Source organism: Clytia hemisphaerica, unplaced genomic scaffold, assembly GCF_902728285.1.
Source record: "Clytia hemisphaerica strain Z4C2 unplaced genomic scaffold, Clytia hemisphaerica genome assembly, whole genome shotgun sequence".
NCBI lineage: Eukaryota > Metazoa > Cnidaria > Hydrozoa > Leptothecata > Clytiidae > Clytia > Clytia hemisphaerica.
The window spans coordinates 1,554,706-1,573,028 of NW_027103286.1; the positions used below are offsets into that span (position 1 = coordinate 1,554,706).

General features: G+C 35.2%; 2 protein-coding genes across 3 annotated transcripts in view; one reads left to right on the top strand and one right to left on the bottom strand.

The window, feature by feature from the left end:
• The window catches only part of LOC136806375 (interaptin-like), a 28,654-nt gene extending 20,564 nt beyond the window's left edge, over positions 1-8,090 (top strand). The window contains exons 3-7 of the mRNA XM_067062940.1: positions 131-288; positions 828-972; positions 4,701-4,814; positions 5,232-5,504; positions 5,852-8,090. Coding sequence (XP_066919041.1) covers positions 131-288; positions 828-972; positions 4,701-4,814; positions 5,232-5,504; positions 5,852-7,579 — 2,418 coding nt within the window. The 3' untranslated portion in view covers positions 7,580-8,090. The remainder of the gene's footprint in view (positions 1-130; positions 289-827; positions 973-4,700; positions 4,815-5,231; positions 5,505-5,851) is intronic.
• Positions 8,091-10,155: 2,065 nt separating this feature from the next.
• Positions 10,156-18,323, bottom strand: part of LOC136806385 (small G protein signaling modulator 2-like) — a 37,700-nt gene continuing 29,532 nt past the window's right edge. Inside the window, exons 14-21 of one of the 2 annotated variants that reach the window (XM_067062959.1) lie at positions 16,982-17,890; positions 15,972-16,099; positions 13,708-13,790; positions 13,277-13,386; positions 12,834-12,930; positions 12,245-12,356; positions 11,529-11,584; positions 10,156-10,972 (exon numbers count right to left, since the gene is read on the bottom strand). In XM_067062959.1, the coding sequence (XP_066919060.1) occupies positions 10,833-10,972; positions 11,529-11,584; positions 12,245-12,356; positions 12,834-12,930; positions 13,277-13,386; positions 13,708-13,790; positions 15,972-16,099; positions 16,982-17,890 (1,635 nt within the window). In that variant the 3' untranslated portion in view covers positions 10,156-10,832. The remainder of the gene's footprint in view (positions 10,973-11,528; positions 11,585-12,244; positions 12,357-12,833; positions 12,931-13,276; positions 13,387-13,707; positions 13,791-15,971; positions 16,100-16,981; positions 17,891-18,323) is intronic. The other variant, XM_067062951.1, reaches the window with a different exon arrangement.

Consider the following 18,323-nt stretch of genomic DNA (forward strand, 5'->3'; position numbering starts at 1 on the left):
ATAACACTTTTTAGGAAAATCTTTAGGCTTAAGATCCCAAAACATTTTAAACATCGGAAAGGCTTCAAAAAGTTTTTAACGTGCTTATATAAGAAAGGTATATGACCAATTCTTTTATTCTTTCTTACAGCTTCAAGATGAAAACGAAGATCTGGAAAAGAAATGCAAAGTGTTGGAGAAGCAGAAAAAACAATTTCAATTCGATGCGGACGAACTTCACGAGCAGATTGCGCAATCGCAAGAAATTATTGAAAACTTGTCCGAAGTTGAGGATGAACTCAAAGAAAGGTTTGTTACATCGAAGTCTCATCCCAGTCCCTCATCCCTGTCTCGCAGCTAAGGTTAAAAATTATATGGAAATCTCAATGTTCTCAGCTCGAAAAGTCCAGTGGGGATGGTTTTGAATCAAAGTAATGACATTCTGGCTAAATTTTCTAGTAGGGCGGGGTTCGCATAGGTTTTGTGACAGGGGTGTTGGATGGTAGGTTTGTTTATCTTTTTGTTAAGTGCGCATGCGCAAGAATGAAATATTTATTGGAAAGTAAATGTGAGCTGAATGAATCCGAAGAATTTTGAACAAACAGATTTTTGGATTATTAAAAACTCGACACTACTATTTTCAGCTAAATTTTTTTTCATTTTCATTTTCATTTGGGAAGGGATTGTAAGTGGGTTTACTAATAAAGAGCAGGGGTACAGGTTGCAAGCAAGCGACCGAGTCGAGTTTTCCATCAGACGTGCTCTCGAAAGAGATGCAGTATCGATTAGATATTGATTTTCTAGATCGAAACGATTTTTTGACTCGATTGATCTTTATTCGTTTATAGGTTACAACTGGAAATGAAGGACAGAGAATATTTGCAAGAATGTCTGGACGAGACGGGAAACATTTTGTTTCAATTGAGAAATAACGAGAAACGATTGAAAGATGATCGAGAAGTTTTGCTCGATGACCTTGAACAAGAGCAAGAGGTTTGGGAACTACTTTCGATTTCTTCATTTGTTCGGTTTTATTCTTTCTTCAATCCCACTTTCGAATGCTATCCTTGTGGAGTTTCTTTCTTAAGTATAAACCTTTTCATAAATTACGTCACGAACATCACTTGCCTCGTATTCAAACAATTACCATCGTGATTATGTCCCTTGAGAAAAAAATGATTTTTTTTAATGAATAGAAAGTAGTTTTAATAAAATCTGCTGGGAGTTAATCACCATGGCAATAATTTTAAAACGAGGCAAGTGATATGTTCGGGACTTAATTTTTGAAAAGATCTATTCCCAGAGGTATCAGTAATTTAAGCGAATTTCTTGGAGATATTTAGAGCTAGAAGAATGATTTCAATATCATAAAGAGAATTGTTGAAAAAAATAGTTTTTGATAACCAAGTAGTGAAAACTTCAGGTAGACAGAATTCACATTACAACTTTAAGATTGAGCATCGTCGTTTAATATCTCCAGTTATCTGGACACGCTGCGTGCTTGTTATTGAATAGACCTTATCGGAGTTTTTGATTTTTCTAAAAAAGCGATGCATTGTGGGATTGTTTCGAGTGTATTACAATAGAAATCTCTTAGGAATTCCTCGAGGAAATTCTATTGTAATACACTCGAAACAATCCCACAATGCATCGCTGTTTTGGAAAAATCAAAAACTCCGATAAGGTCTATTTCTCTACAGAATCTCGATTTTATCAAGATTTTAATTTTAATACAGTCTTAAGTAAGATGTTGAAATTTTTAACAAACTGGTTTTAACATGAAGACAAGAAGCCCAGAGGGCATGAAGGCCCAGCGAATAAAGATATGAACTGAACAAGACTTAAGTAACAGAGAGGATTTGAACCTAAAGTCGCTAGTACAAGCCAAAGGCGCCTTAAACCACTCGCCTATCTCTTATTAGCAACAATGAGAAATAAATCAAAATATTTAATCTTATATACCGAAGTGTTTTGTTCCTAGCACGTGAACAACTGAACTGTTCACTGAACTGTTCACATGATAGAGAAATGTAAAAACTACTTTTTTAAAAGAACATATTCCTAAAGAGAAGAAGGTTTGTTACTCTGTGTAAATCACATTGTTTTTCTTAAAACGTACTACATCTGTTATATTCTTATGGTTTTAGTAGTTAATTGTATTTTCTCCTTTTATGTTTTAAACCAATAAAGACGATTGCAATTGTTTTTATTCTGTCAATCATGTTCTAAAAGAGACATGTTTCAGCCAATCAAATTTTTCACAATATGTACTAGCCTGTGCTTGAAATAAAACGCGTATCGCCTAGTAAATTGTTACACACTGACACCGGGCAGAATGCTAATGAAAGGCCCACTACGCTAAAGCTAGCTGGGCCAATAAAATTCAAATAATCTAAGCTTACAGCCTTCTTTCTTAATTTAGTCAGAAACATATTCCGTTTTTGTCTGTCAATCAAAATTGTCGAAACATGGATAAAATCTTTGACATTTTTTCTTACTTTTAAAAGTACAAAGGCACAAATAATTCAAATCCCTAAATTTAATTCGATGTTTTTTACAATCTTTTAATGTGCCCACTTAATTAAATTTCCTTCTGAAACTTCATCAGAAAATGTATATAAAAATAGCAATATTCTGATGTTTTTTTCTTCCATGTAAATGAAATTATAGGACTATTTTGTGACAAACTCTCACGAAAAAAAACCCAAAACGTGGAAAGCGAAATTGAAAATAAAATTATTCCAAATCGTAAAATTAAGATAGGAACTTAGGTAATAATCTTATCCAACTTTATGGTTCCAGTAAAATCATCACTTGGAAAAGCTGGCCTTCGATCATCAGTTTCTTATTCCTTCCCCTGAAACCTTAGCTTCTGCTAAACACTGTTTGTTCATAGTTCATCTAATGTTTCCAGCTCACCCAAATAGAGACTTATATGTATGCGTAATTTATTGTTCTTTAAACCGCTTGTCGTTCTTTTTGTCGCTTTTTTGCCACCGCAGGAAGCCTAAAGCTTCCGAGGATGGCATTCATAGCTTCACGCATAAGGAAGTTGGGCAAACATCTCATAATTTTGCGCGCGTTTTTCAGTATTTTAGTTCCGGTTAAATGGTGTACCGGTAACATTTTTAGCTTGACTGTATTTCTATTGTTTTATCATCATTAAAAACACTTTTCCGGATTTTTTTTGATCTGATTACCCATTTTCAAAGCTCTATATGTCTTTTTTTATTACCTCAGGGAGTCAAATTAAGGGAAATTCCTTTTTTTGTTGGGAAATTCCCTATTTAAACCACAAGTAGTTATTAGCCGCCTCTGACCAGGTCAAATTAGAAATTTTTATCCCTTCATAAACATGTCGTTTGACTATTACAGTAAAATGGCAGTTTAATACAGTAGCGTTTAGTATGCTATGAACAAACCATAATATACTATTATTTTGGTAATAAAAGAGATGATAAAAATAAACAGATAAATAACTTTACCTTATCTCTATAAGAAGATATCTCTGAGATAGACACAAATTGCTAATATTTGTAGACTAAATTTTGCTTCAGATGAGATGCCATTCTAACAGAAGTAACGGCTATAAGTAACATTTCTTTCCAAATTCAACAATTTATTTGATCGTTCTTCTGCGGTGGCACTTTAATGAAAATTATGGCTAGTAATAGTTATTTGTCGTTTTTTTGAATAATCTGGAAACGTTACATGAAGAGTCTCTTTGAGAGAAAGTTAGAGTAAAGAAAAGAGACAGTTTAGAGAAAGTTTACAGTCTAAATGAAATAAACTGTGAAAGAATGTTTTTCTTCCTTGACTTAACAGAAAACAAAACGGTCATCTCTCTCATGAACCCCATCTAGCCATTATGGTTTGTTTTCTTCTCATATATGTTTTTAACAGAATTTGTGTGAATCTTTACTGTCTGGCTTAGATTAAGAGTTAATTTTGAATTGATTGGGACTCTAATTTTTGAATGGGAGATATGTTACATCCTCAAGTAAACTATGATATCATTCGTCGAGGAGGGAAAAGATATTGAGCTAAGGTTATTTTTGGGATTTCTTTCGTTAGGTCATTGATAGTAAACGGAATTAAAAAGGATATAAAATTTAACTGGTTCTCAAATTTTTGCTTCATTTCATTTGGTCGGTTGCCTTGATGTTCTAGATTTTTCAGTGATGAATTTTCATTCCAAAAAAGATTACTTAATTTCACGAGCCTACAGTAATGAATAGCATATAGCTTACGTTAAAAAATACGTTTAAATTTAAAATAAAGATATTTTATGAATTTACAGTACTATCGTAAAAAATAAGTAAAAAATTATTGGTACACACCATCACCATGGCGACACAGGGGCGTTACGGCCATTATGATAAATATTACGAGGTATCTGATGATGACGAAATGGTCAATCTTGATTTTATTGACATTGCTGAAGTCTTATTGACTGATTTTGTTGACATGGTAATATTGGAATATCTATCTAAATTTTATTCAGACAGACAGACAGACAGAATACTCACTTATAGACAAGCAAACAGGCAAATTTCTCCGCTTAACTCAGCTTGCCAAAGTATTTTAACTTTCATTTCTTAGAGTTATTATTCCAAGTTTAGAACAACTTCGGGAGTACAAAAACTTTTTGTTTGTGTAGATCTGTAAGGTACACATTAAGAATAACTCGTAAACCATTTTGTCATTCTGTCCTTTTTCAGGAAAAGCAATCGCTTCAAACCACCTTGAACATGACTATGGACGAACATAAAGAGATTGTAACGAGGCTTACAGACATGACCAATATCCATATCAACGTCAAAGAAAGCTTACAGGTTTGTTGTCTTCAAATTTTTCATTTTTTAAACTTTGAATAAAGAAACGTCACTGGAGTCGTTCATAATTCGTGTAATATAGTAGTATAGGCGTTATATGATGATACGATTATTGTTACGGGATTTAGTTTGTAAAAACTAAAATTTGTTCCCTTCATTACTTTTTGCTTTATTTCTACAATGTCCGAATGTCTTAACTTAAGTCTTCTAGCCTAGATTTTTTTAAACATGTTTTTATCTTCACCATTTTGTGAGCATTTTAAGAAAATAGGCGTCCGTGAAGCCTTAAAATGTTCTTAACTTGTTCTTAACATTTTGGCCATCGAAGCCTTATGTTCTTATATACTTTGTTCTTATAAAAAACGTAAGGTACTTTCTAAATTTTTATCATTCTTTTAATTCTTATATTATTTACAGCAAGCTAACAAGAAAGAACGGAACTACCAGGAACAGATCGAAGCTTTGACCAAAACAAACCATATTTTACATTACACCCTGGAGAAGGAGAAAGAAGAACGAATGGACCTCCAAGAGATGTTTGACATCATCGAATCAGATCATAAGAAATTCAAACATGATAACATCGGTAGAAGTAAAGACCTCGAAAATAAAATTGATGAGCTAGCGTTCGAAAATTGTTCCTTGAAAGAGAAGACGAGCGAACTTGAAAAACAATGTGCTGATCTTCAGGTAATGAAATTTTCATTTTTCATTTGAAAGCTTTTTCAGGTCCTATTGCAATCTCACAATTTCATTTCCTCCAATCTTTGTTTGGAAAGATTGATTGTCTTTATTGTTATATTCAGTTTTTTGAGAGTAAGATTTTGGACCTTACCTCGGAGGTCCTTTAAATTAACCGATGTTTGTCCGTTCGTCCGTTTGTCTGTTACCAGCTTTTCTCGGGATTGGCTCTGATTTTTCCTAAAAAAATCTTCGATTTGAATAATTCCTGTTGATATATATTCAGAAGATTTGCTAAATTTTCTCGGTTCACAAGATTCACATTTCTAATTTGCTATCATTTTCTCGATTCACAGGATTCGCTTGAACACGAAGAAGGCGAAAATACACAACTCAATCAAAAGCTGAGTCGGTTAGAAAAACTGAAGGAGGCTGTTGACGAGGAGATTGGATTATTACAGAACGATAGTGAAGTTATGGAGAAATCAAAATCAGGTCTACAAAAGAGATGTCAAGAATTGGAAGTCGATCTCAAAATTGCTCGTCAGAAAGTCGAAAAGTTATCGGGTTCTCTCGAGGCTGCTGAAGATTCTAACGATCGTTCGAGTAAAGATTTAAGCGAAACCAAACGAAGACTCGAAGAATATCGAAACGATTACGATGATTTACAATCGAAGAATCGAGAACGAATGAAAAAGATTCGAGAATTGGAAAGTTCGAATGAGGAGTTGACGGAACAGAAAGAACGATACCACAACCGGATGAATTACTACGAGACCGAAACGAAAGATCTTCGAAAGAAAGTCAACGAACAAACGGAGGAAATCGGAACATTGCAAATCGAATCGCAACGATTCCAACGAGAGAGAGATACGCATAAAAGGAATTGTGATATGGCTGTCAATGATTTTGAAACCCACAAAGCGAAGTGTACCGAAACATTGAAACGACTGAAAGATGAAATCATCGAATTGAGCGGTAAGATTGTCGAGAAGGATCGTTTCGCAATGAAACAGAAGGAACAATATCAAGATAAGATCGACAATATGCAAAATGATGTCAACTTTTTAAGATCCATGCTCGATAGTGAGATCAAACGTAGCGTTCAAGGTTCACCAGGACGTAAATTATCAGGGGCTAGTGATTCAAGTTCTGAGAAACTAGACTTGAGTATTTTGAAAACATCGCGTGAAAAATTCCGTGATGAGTTCCAGAGTCATTGTAATAAACTTGAAGACTTATTGAAAAATTCGAATGAGGTTGTAGACACTGTGACTGTGGTTCAAAGCCCAATGTCCAAAATTAAACTGGAAGAATTGAAACAAATCCGAAATGAAATGTTTGAGTTACAGACTGACCTTGCGAATATCAAATCAAAACATTCGAATATTTCTGCTGAGTTAACGAGTGTTAAACTCGGTGCACCGTCAACAAATCGTCGCTTCCGAGATATGTCTCCCGACAAACGACTCGAGGATCTTGAAAACGATTTACAAAAATTAAACGAATTGATAAGTCGTATTGAAAGCCGACATAAAGGCGTGATGACGAGGAATTCAGTTCTCTTGCAACGCACTTTGAACGAAGATGAGAGAAACACGAAAGATTTAGTCAAGAAATTTCAAGTCATTGCTTTAGAATCTGAAAATAAACAATTGAAGACTTTGCTAGGTATTTTAAAGAAGAAATACGATTTTAACGAAAATGAACTAGCCGACGAACTGAAAAAAGCGAACCTGTTAGACGACTCAAATTCCACAAACGGGTCATCCTTAAACAATAAAGACTATTATTCAGATGAAGACCGTAAACCAACACGCTCCCTTTCCACCCGCGCCTCAATGCGCACGCCCACGCGTTCAATGTCCACCCGCCGCCCACAACGGAATTACAGTTTCTTTAATGAAGCGGTTGGTGCTTCCGATGTTCCGACTACCCGGTCCACATACACAAGAGACACTTATACCAAAAGTTCCGGAGTATCTTCTTACAGTAGCGAGGAGGAAGACGATTATACTCCGTCGCCTAGGTTACCAAAACGATACAATACGTTACCTAACAGACAAAGAAGACCTAAAGTTTGAAGCATTGATATTGCATGAAAATCAAAGACTTTGAAGTATTAGATTTTTATTAACAATTAGATAAAAAAGTTAGATCATAAACGCACTAGAATACCCCTAAATGGATCCAGAATTTTTTTTAGCTTCATGTTCTCCAAATTTTATCTTTTAATTGAGATTTTGAGTAAAATTATTTTGATCGAGATTTCTACTGTGAAAGATTTGTTCTTGCTTTATTTTTGATGAAGTATATAGTAAAACTAAAAGAGACTCCAAATAATGATTTGAAAATTTTATTTTTTCATCTTTTATGTAGTAATTATAAGATTTTATAAACTTTGTAAATTTTCTTTTTCGTGTTTTTTTTTAATTTTATACCCAGTAATGTCATCTTTTATAAATTTCTTTTATTCTTACGATTTGTTTGAGATTTGATACCAATATTTTTTTTGCATCCTGTAAATATTCATATACCCTTAATTATATTATTTTTCGCAAAATAAGCCGAAAAGAAATTTTGAAAGTACTATAATTAATTATGTCTGATACTTGATAGTTTGAGCAAAGATTTTAAAGTGAAAGTTTCGTTAAAAGTCGCACTTAAGGGATTGTTGGGAAGTGAAATAATTCTCGTTGGAAAGATACTATTAAGTGGATTAATGTATGTCCTTATGACTTTTATAGAATGAAGAAAAAAATGACCGGAGACGTAGATTGACGATGCTGAAATATTTCATCAAAAGTACGCAAAATTACCTGGTAATACGTACGTCAGCACATATTTTTTTTATCAACAACAAATAATCAATGGCCAATAACGTCTCCAGTCAAAAATAAGAGTTGAATGATTGCATTAATAGGTCTGAAGATATAATTGTGCTTCAATAATGACGTCATTTGGATCTTCTTTTCGACATTTTTCATAACGCTAAAACCAATTTTTGAGATTGCCTCAGAAAAGTACTTTCATCAGTAAATTTGAAATGACAAGAATAATAGAATTTTTGTGTATTAGCGTATTACCCCCTGAAATCAGAAATCAGTTAGGTATTGTCCAGTTTAAATTAATATTATTTCTTGTACAAAAATAAATAAATTCCTTTTTTTATTTTTAAAATAAACAGCAATTAAATACACATGAACATAATCTACAAACAAGACTACCTTAAAGTATAACATTGACGCATTCAACATATTTTTATCTTAAAAAGTTTATCAGATGATTTTTTATATTTAGCTTAGAAATACCTTTTATGGCCCTAAGAATCACCTCAAAAGTTTTTGACCAAATTATTTTCCAAAGCTGAGATATTCGACTTTGAACTTTCAAATTTTTACTTGAAAACAATAGAAATTCAACGTAAAGACTGTGTAAAGACTCATTTTTAGAAATTTCAAAGTCAAATATCTCAGCTTTGCAAAAAAATTGGGTCAAAAGATTTAGGTGTCTCTCTGGACCATAAAAGGTAAAAAAAGCACCGTATGTGATGTGGTTGGGGGGACTTGTAGCTCTTTGAGCTACCTTTGCCCAGTGTGGTTTGTGAGTGTGAGATTTTTGTTTATTTTTTTGTTTCTGTATCCAGCCCACTTGACCGATCTAACATAAGAGCCTTTTTTTATTTTTTTGTTGATGGAGAGGATCTAGGAGAGGAGAGGGATTAGTAGGTGTGGTTAACGTTAACGTTGAACGGTGATGAACCGTGTAGGATAGTAATAATAATAATGAATAAAAGGTAAAAAAAGCACGTTGTACCTCAAACCCTTTAACAATGATTTTTGTGCGGACCTTACGGAAACCTGTCAGTCAGTGTACGACTTGGATTATTTTGTTACCTCATCATAGAAGACTTTCATATTTTACATCATCTTTATGCAAAAAGTCGGTTGTAAAAATTGAACTGTTTAAAGATTTTTAATAGCGCTCCGCAACCCATACGTCATAATTATTACTATTTTGAGATTCCTTTTATCTGAACGTTGTGAGCTTGGATATAATAACAATTTGGCTGTAGAAATTTAACTGGAAGATTTTAAAGGTGTCCTTTTATATCAATAAATAAAGAAAACTATCAAAAAAAGTTCCGAAAAAATAAAAATATAGACAAACTAAACTCTAAAAATCCCCTGACATTCATAATATATACAAAAAACATTACATTTATAAAAAACAACACGAGAAAAGGAAAAAAAACAATGCCTTGAAAAGTACTATCGGAGAATTGGCCCTACTGTCACGGCTGCTCATAAACGCCCAAGTCATTGAAAAACTCTCAAAATGCATAAAATTGAAGGAAAAATAATATCCCATTAAAGTAGTGAAGTTAAGTAAATCGGAAAAATCACGACGACGAACGAAAATTTAACAGGTTAGTGAGCGTCAACCAATCAAATTTCGTATTTTTACTAACCTATTACATTTTTCGTCCGTCGTCGTGATTATCCTGATATGCTTAACCTCAGTAGTATCAAATCATATTCAAATTCTACTAACCGATAAAATTTTAATGAACTTCCAGATACCCAAGACATCATAATTCTTCTCTTGATAAAATAAAATATACTGAAAGAAAAATGAAGCGGTTAAATTATCATATCTTGTACAGCCCTATATCATTTTTTGTTCCCCATAATTACGCATGTCTATAAATAAGAGTATTAAAACCATCGAGCCCCGGGTTTCCATCATATATACCATTTGAGCCCCGGGTTTTCATCATATATACCATTTGAGCACCGGGTTTCCAAAATATATACCATTCGGGCCCCGGGTTTCCAACATATATACCATTCGAGCCACGGGTTTCCATCATATATACCATTCGAGCCCCGGGTTTCCAATATATACCATTCGATCCAAGACTTCGTTTGCGGTAAATTTTAAAAGTCAGAATACAAACTTCATGGCCTCTTGGGTGTGAGATTTAAAAAAGCGGGGCGACGTTATAATATACCTTCTTGGATCCACTAGATCGGGTTGAAATCACAAAGTCACTTCCCAAAGGACAATTTATATATTAAAAGGTCTCACTTCTTCTCTTCTTCATTTTCTCAATATTCATTAGGCCCTCTCGAAGCGAAGGGGGTTCTTGTATTGTTTTTAGTAGCCCTTCTCACATCTTAATGATACCGGTTAAAGCTAACGCCAGGTTATCATAACTCCTCCTCGTTTCTATCAATCTTATCATTGGTTCGCCGCTCCTTGTCTTTGCTGACTCAGCATTCCACCATTCCTTCTCATTATGCTGACTCAGGATCACGTCATCATCAGCATACGTCATTCTTCGATTTCCATAGATTCGATGTTTGGTATTTGTTCGATGAGCGGTTCGCTAGGATGAATGATATCTTGGAGTTTGGTGACAATGTTTCGGGCTAACTTCAAAGTGGCTTTCACGTCGTGCTGCTCTGCCATTTCTATGAAAAAGATCGGAAATTTTGTGGACATTTTCGACAGACAAGATAGATATATACCCTCTGAATTATCCGGGATGGGTCCTACTCACGTCCTACTACTCTACATAATGTCGGGGAAATTCCCAAAAGACAGCCTTACAAACGATTTTCCGTAAGGTCTGAAGTAAAACTTTACGTGCATGTGAAAAAAGCTTAAAAAGGAAGAAAAATCGACGAAAGAAATTGGTCGGGAGAAACCGTCATCGGGGAAAAAATAATTGTGTCTTTGCCAGGGTATTTAACCGGGAAAAGTTTCATAGCGATGGTCCTGATGGGCAGTTAAGCATTATTAAGGATTTGAGTACTTTAGGCGTACAAACTTTCGCAAGCAGAAACTTTCACGAGGTCGAAAAATTGGGAAATTTGCGATATTTACCTTCGCGAATTCGCGAAAATCGCGAAAGTTTCTGCTAGCGAAAGTTTGTACGCTTAAAGTATATTGGTTGTGTATTTGTGATATATTTGAGAATGTATTTGAAATCACAGAATCAGTTTATTCAATATAGGATTCACTCACCGTTGAAGAATTTAATAATATCTGTCATGTCCATTCGATTGTCGATGATAATTTCTCTATAACACGAAACGAAAAGTTCTTTATAGACCAAAAATGTTGTAAGTTATTTCAATCGTAGTCGATACTGTCCTAAATTCTCTATTTTCTTTAGCTATCTAACCGAAGGTAGAGTACGGCGGCGTTAGATTTGTCTGCTTACCATTGACCCATCTCTTTAGTTCCTGAGCAAAAACCATAGAGGCAACAAGTACCATCTTACATAATCTTTGACGTGACCAGGCAAGGGGTTAAACTTGAAACCTTCCGTACTTATAGCCAAATGCTCTAAATTTTTGCTTTTGTCTCTACCAATTAATTTCAACGGTTAACAACCCCACATAAAAGACTTTTTTTTATACAAAATTTAAATAAAAATCGTGGAACTAACTTTTACAGGAGAAACTTAAAAGCGCACAAATTTGTTCCTGCAAAAATTTTTAAATAACAAGGCATTGTGTTTATAATTGAATAAAACCAAGAAGCCCAAGCGACATAGCAATTGATTATTGATTATCCGTACTGATTGTTACAAGGCGCCATTTCTTTCAAAATGAACTTGAATTTACAAAGCGCTGTTTCTTCGAAAACGGATATACAGCACGAAGAACAAATGAAAGGGCCGATGCTGGTCCAATAATAGAAAAATACTGTTAGAAATCAGAAGAGGTATCAATTACCTGTACAATTCGATCATAGCCAGTGCCACGAACAGGTTGAATTGTTCAGTAGCGACAGAAGATGCAGCCCAGATTGTCTCCCAAACCAAGTAGATATCTTCGTATTGCAGTTCTAAGGGTGGGTGATAAATAAGTTAAATAAAACTCATGATTTTCATTTTTTTCCTTATGAAAAAGAATGCTAGTTGGTCAGACCAAAAAATTAGTTATGCTCAGAAAAAAGTTCAAGTTCAGTTATTGACCTAACTTGCACACGATGTTGTTTCAATGTTTTTTCAACGTGCATCTAATACGTTATATGGACGTTATGAGCCTCTGATAACGTTATGTGTCATCTATAAAATGCCAAATCAGCGCTCGAAATAAAAGTAGGAGAGGCTAAAGGCTACAATAAGTTGGAACTCACAAAAAAATAAATTCTGCATTGCTCTAGGCTAAACCAATCAAACTTTAAAACTCTAGACGATTGGGTTCGAGTTTACCATTACATTACATTACATTCTCAAAAACAAAGCGTTTTGACGCCATTTCCTTGTAGGGTTGATAGGTAGGTATATCAAGCTTCTGCTTCCTTCCATGCTGTTCTTACCTCGTTTGAAGTCCAAGAGAAACCATCGATAACAGAAAAAGAAGATGGTATTATCATCTGGTGTGTCCAAGATCTCGTGAAGCTCTGGATCCAAAATCTAAGAATGAATGAGAAGGAAATTGAACACCAAGTCTCGTAATCATTTTTTTTTATTTCTGAAGATCAGAAGGATATGTTGAATCTCTTAAATCAAGTCTAAAGTAAGGGGTGACCGAAATACAAAGGGCGAAAAAAGACGTCTCTCATCACTAATTTCGGAGCCCCTTTGCTTTTTTGCACCTTAGAATTTTCAACCAAAAAAAGAGAGAAAGATATTTACTTTTGATGGTGCCAAAAATCAAAATTTTCGGAAATTGGTTCCCAGTTTGCCCGAATTTTAGTCGACCCACCACGCTACTGTCAATATCAATACCAAAGAAAAAAAATTTGAGAATAAGTCTGACCTGTATAAGTGAATTGATATTAGCTAGATGTTCGTTCATTTGGTTGCCATGGGGAAAATTCGCCTCCATTTTGTCCATCAGTTTCATGAAACATGAAAACACTTTGGCTTCTGAAATGAAATGAATGAATGAATGAATGAATGAATGAGTGGAAATATTTCGTGGACAAAAATTTTGAACTTTTTAAGAAAAGCACTGATTTGAAGACTGTGAAAAAGCCTATCAGAGCTGTTGTAGTCTACCGCGACAGAAGATTCGCAATGATTCAGCTTTGTAAACAAAGGTTGATTTTCACAAAGTTCCATGGGAATACATAACAACCCAATTTAAATTTGTTTCTGTGAAAAAAGTGGCTGATTATTTTTCATGTAGTGAGACAAAAGTACCCATTAAGAATATCAAGAATAAAATTAAAATTACAGAAGTCTTACCGTCATCCATGATGACCAATAGCGGTGCACAAAGATCACACATTCCTTGGATGTAACCGATATTCAGTTTTTCCCACACATAACTAAAATAAAGTGAAATCATAATAGGTATTAAAGCCAATCTATACCATATATGAGGCTGTTTGTCGATCCTATAAAAGCAATACAAATTATTATATGGATTTACCTTGAAATGATTTTATACTTTCTTAGCAATAGACGATATCGGATTAAGATAAATGCAATGCATTCTGGTTTCTAGGGACTCTCAAAGGAATTATAATAGATCAATTATAATAGAGTGGGGGGCATCCGAGGGTCGAAAATCCCGAAATCCCGTTAAATTTTCGGCAAAATCCCGAAATCCCGTTGACTTTTCCACTAAATCCCGGTCCCGTTACTATTTGTATTTCAAGGAACACAAACATTGATAATGGATCGTAATTATCTGAGGTCTGTTTATTTACTTCGCTTACAAAATGCAACTTAAAAATAAAGAGAGAAAAAGAGCGCCGTATTCGAGATTTTTTTGACTAGATCTGGTCGTGTACTTGAGAAAAGCTTAACTCTGTAATGATGTCAGTGTGCCGTTTAAATCACCTGTGTCTTGATTTCAACTTCGAAGAGTCGAAAACATCGTGACTAAGGAGGCGCAACCATGGTTTGCGCCGACGGGAGAAATTTTCAATTTTGATCCTCTGATTTGCTTAAAAACGACCACATTTCAAACTGACTTTGCCAAGAAATGCGGTTCTCGAAACGAAAGTCTGAATCATGGGAATTAAAAATTCCTTATCTTTACAAAAACGTGGAATGCCATCATAGCCCCTAGACTAGTAAACTAGTCGTTGAAAACAGACCCACATACAAAAAATTCAAGCTCCAAATAAAAAGAATCGAAGTGGTGAGGTTGCGTGTCTTTTCTGAATTGTTATTTTCCTTTTCTCTCACGCGCGCTGAATATTTAATTAGTGTTTACATTATTTGATTGACAGTTTTATTATAAGGTTATAAGTAATAACCGACTAGTTTACTAGTCTACATAGCCCCTAGCCCTAAGTGGCTCAGGCCCTGGACCACGCATCATTCATATCAGGAAAAACTACACTGAACTTTCATCCCCATATTGGAATGAACCACTGAAAGTTTACATATCTCCACTGGATTTCTGAGCTTTAAGCAATGGAATTTGAAATCCTCCACCCTTTACAATCAAGAGATTTTCCATCCCCAATACCATTTTGTTACAATTCATTTCAATTCAATAAAATTCACTGCGATTAAAAACTTTTTTCTTAATATACCACTTAACTGCACTCACATGCCACACACAGTAAAAAAAACTTTGCAGAAAATCTTTTAGGGGTGTAATTAAAAGGGTAGTATAAAATAATAGTGAAAGGCATCTAATGAAAATAATTTGGCTGAAGCTTCCAATTCTCACTTTTATGAATGAAAGCGGAAATCCATTCGCGCCACAGGCGAAGATTTTTAATGTGGATATACTTCTTCATTCTGAAAACTTCTATCACGCATTTGTAACCTTGAAATGACTAAATACCGGAATCCCGAGAAATATTTGATTGGTTACCGTTTTACCGTTAGATTTAAGAGTGGAATCCCTGTATCGGCAGATGGCTCCAGTCTCGTTTTCCCGTTATATTTTGATGCAAATCCCGAAATACCGTTTGAAAAAAGGCCCAATCCCGTGATCCCGTTATCTCGGATGCCCCCCACAATAGATTATAATTCCTTTGAGAGTCCCTAGAAACCAGAATGCATTGCATTTATCTAAATCCGATATCGTCTATTCGGCTATAATGATCCGGAATTTTTGTATGTAGAGACAAAGAAAAAACATGAATCGGTAGAGGTAGAGTAAAATAGAAATAGAACAGATCAATTTTGTTGGCAAAGTTGGTCAATAATTTGTGATTAAAATGTGACTATTCGAATCTCAATAAAGGCCGTTATCCACTTTCGCGCAAAATGGGCGACAGTTTTTTTCTTAACCTTTTTTTGCCTACAGAAAAGATTGCATCATAAAAAAGTTTCGCGCGAACAAAAAAAATTTTGAAGGAAGTTCTACTTTTTTCATCCGTTATGTCAATTTCGACCAATGGAATTGCTTCATTTTTCAACCGACCAATAACCTTACAAAAACGTCAAAAAGTTTCGCTCATGTCGCGCAAAAGTGGAGACCGGCCTTATAACATTTCATTCCGTTTCAAGATTCGGTTTCAAACAAAGGGCCTGGTGCCTACCACATGATGACGTTTCTCAACTTTCCCAAATTCTTCTCAGGCATGAAGTAAGGATGATTACGATCACAGCGTAACACGTCTTTGTCGATACGGTGAATATTCAGCGCGTAATCTTTTAACAAGTCTTCCTGTTGATGTGTGAATGAAGAAAAGAAGAAATTAATAAAATTGGGGGAAATATTTAAACTTGTAAAATTCCCGTCTTGAGAGCTGCCCCACCCAAATTTGGGGTAACCTGTTTTAATTTTCTTAAATAAAAAGGTTTAGAAATATCCAATATTGCTAGAGGTTAGTAGCCATTCATATTTTTAATTTAGATTTAATGAAATTTAATGATCTCTCATAGAAAACTCACTAATCAAGCTTCTAAAACTCAAAAACACAAAGACGGGGGTATCTCTCGGACAGGAATTTTGTACAGGTTGCGCATCCCCTATATCAAAACTTAACAGAGGGGATGCTTGCAGCCTACAGCAATGGCCGATGTTTATAAAACCAAGGATTCATGTAGTGAAATCCCTGCTCCTTTTAATATTCCGTTCAATTCTTAGATAGTCCAATCGACTGGCCGTGGACCCCATGAAAACAATCGAAAGACTGCCTAAAAGTCCTAGATTACTGAGCTTTTATTGCGCAAGAAAGTCAGTACATACTATGGTTCATATTTTGTTAAATGGCTAACCTTAATAGCATGACTACAGTCAACTCTCTCTAATTCGAACCTTTATTATTCAAATCTCTCTGTAATTCGAACTCAAGTATTGGTCCCCTCAGGCTGCGAAGTCGTATAAATTACTCTCTATAATTCGAATCTTTCTCTAATTCAAAGAAGTTTTCAGTCCTTTGAAGATCGAATAAGAGAAAGTCAACTGTAGTTATCTTTGTGTAATACGTGCTTCAATAAAGAAATGAGCCCAATAATTAATGAAGATCATTTTATCATGCAGACAGGCGCTTCAAATCATTCGTTCAAAAAGCCTAAAACTTAGATTTAAACGAGATAGACGTACCGAATATAGACTCCCCGCGGAGGAGATTGAAGTTCGTTTAATAGGAGTCCCTTCCCCGTTGATGTTAACAACGTAATCCGACATTCCATTCCTACTGTTCGAATCGATCACGACGGAGGAGGGACTACATCCAATCTTATAGGGCGACACCTCCGCTTCATAGCGCTCGTTGCACTTCCGCTCTTGCAAACAAGCGAAACACTCAACAGCCTCTATACTCTGATCGTTTAATTTTCCATTCAAAACACCTAGCCGGGATTCAATGATTTTTTTACCGCACGTCTGGCAGTCTAGTTCTAAATCAAAGCTTTTAGCCTGTGGTACGAATTTCGAATGTAAATCGTCAAACGTTTCTGTCTTTTTAGCATTTGCGAGGAATGCTTTCGTACGATGGTGGTCGGAAGAGCTTTTCTTTGTTGTCAAGCGTTTCCAGGCTGTGGAACCTCGTTCTGATGCGCTTTCTACCATCTCCCGTAAACTATCCTTAGTCTCCAATATACTTTTAATAAGCGAAAAATCTTTAGTCTCATTCAACGACGAATCTTGACCGTGTAAGCGATCCGCGTATTCAGGGATTGGGTCCGAGATATTTGAATTAATACTTATATCACGTGACAAATTATCGCCGTACGCTGACGACGTGGCAGTGCCGCAATTCCCGTTAGCGTAACTATGATTTTCGTTGGTATCGCACGTTTTCATTGATTCTGTATCGGAATGTTGGAAAACTTCTCCGTTCGCGAAACCGTTTAACGCTAATAAGTCTTTTTCTTTTTCTTGTAATATTCTTTCGATTCCTTTACACTCCTCCAGAATGTGATTATAATTGTCACGATTTGCTTTCTCAAGGTCTTTGATGTGATTGGTGTCTGAGGTGAATGGGTACGAATCTAACAGGTACGGCCACACCTGAAACAGTAAGCGACATGCAATACAGTCACTGACCTTTATGTATCCCTGGACCAAGCTACTCAATGCCGGCCAAGCAAAATATTATGATCGGAGTTTTTTGAAATTGGTACCCGCGGAGAGAGCACTAGATCTAGTTTTGCTTGTACACTCGTGATGTAACGCCGTTTGTCTGTTTTGGCAAAGTTTCAAACACTACAATGGCTTTACGGGTACCAACTTTCAAAAAACTTCGACCAAAGATGGCGGGCATAGCTTGGTCCAGGGATATATAAAGGTCAGTGAATAGAGTTGACGCTCTCTAATTCGACGTTTTGGTATTCAATACGTTCCATTATTCGATAATATAGTTGAATATCATCGTCAACAAGAAACTCTCTCATAAGCGACGCTCTACTATGGATAGACAGCTCCCTTATTCGATGAAAACAAA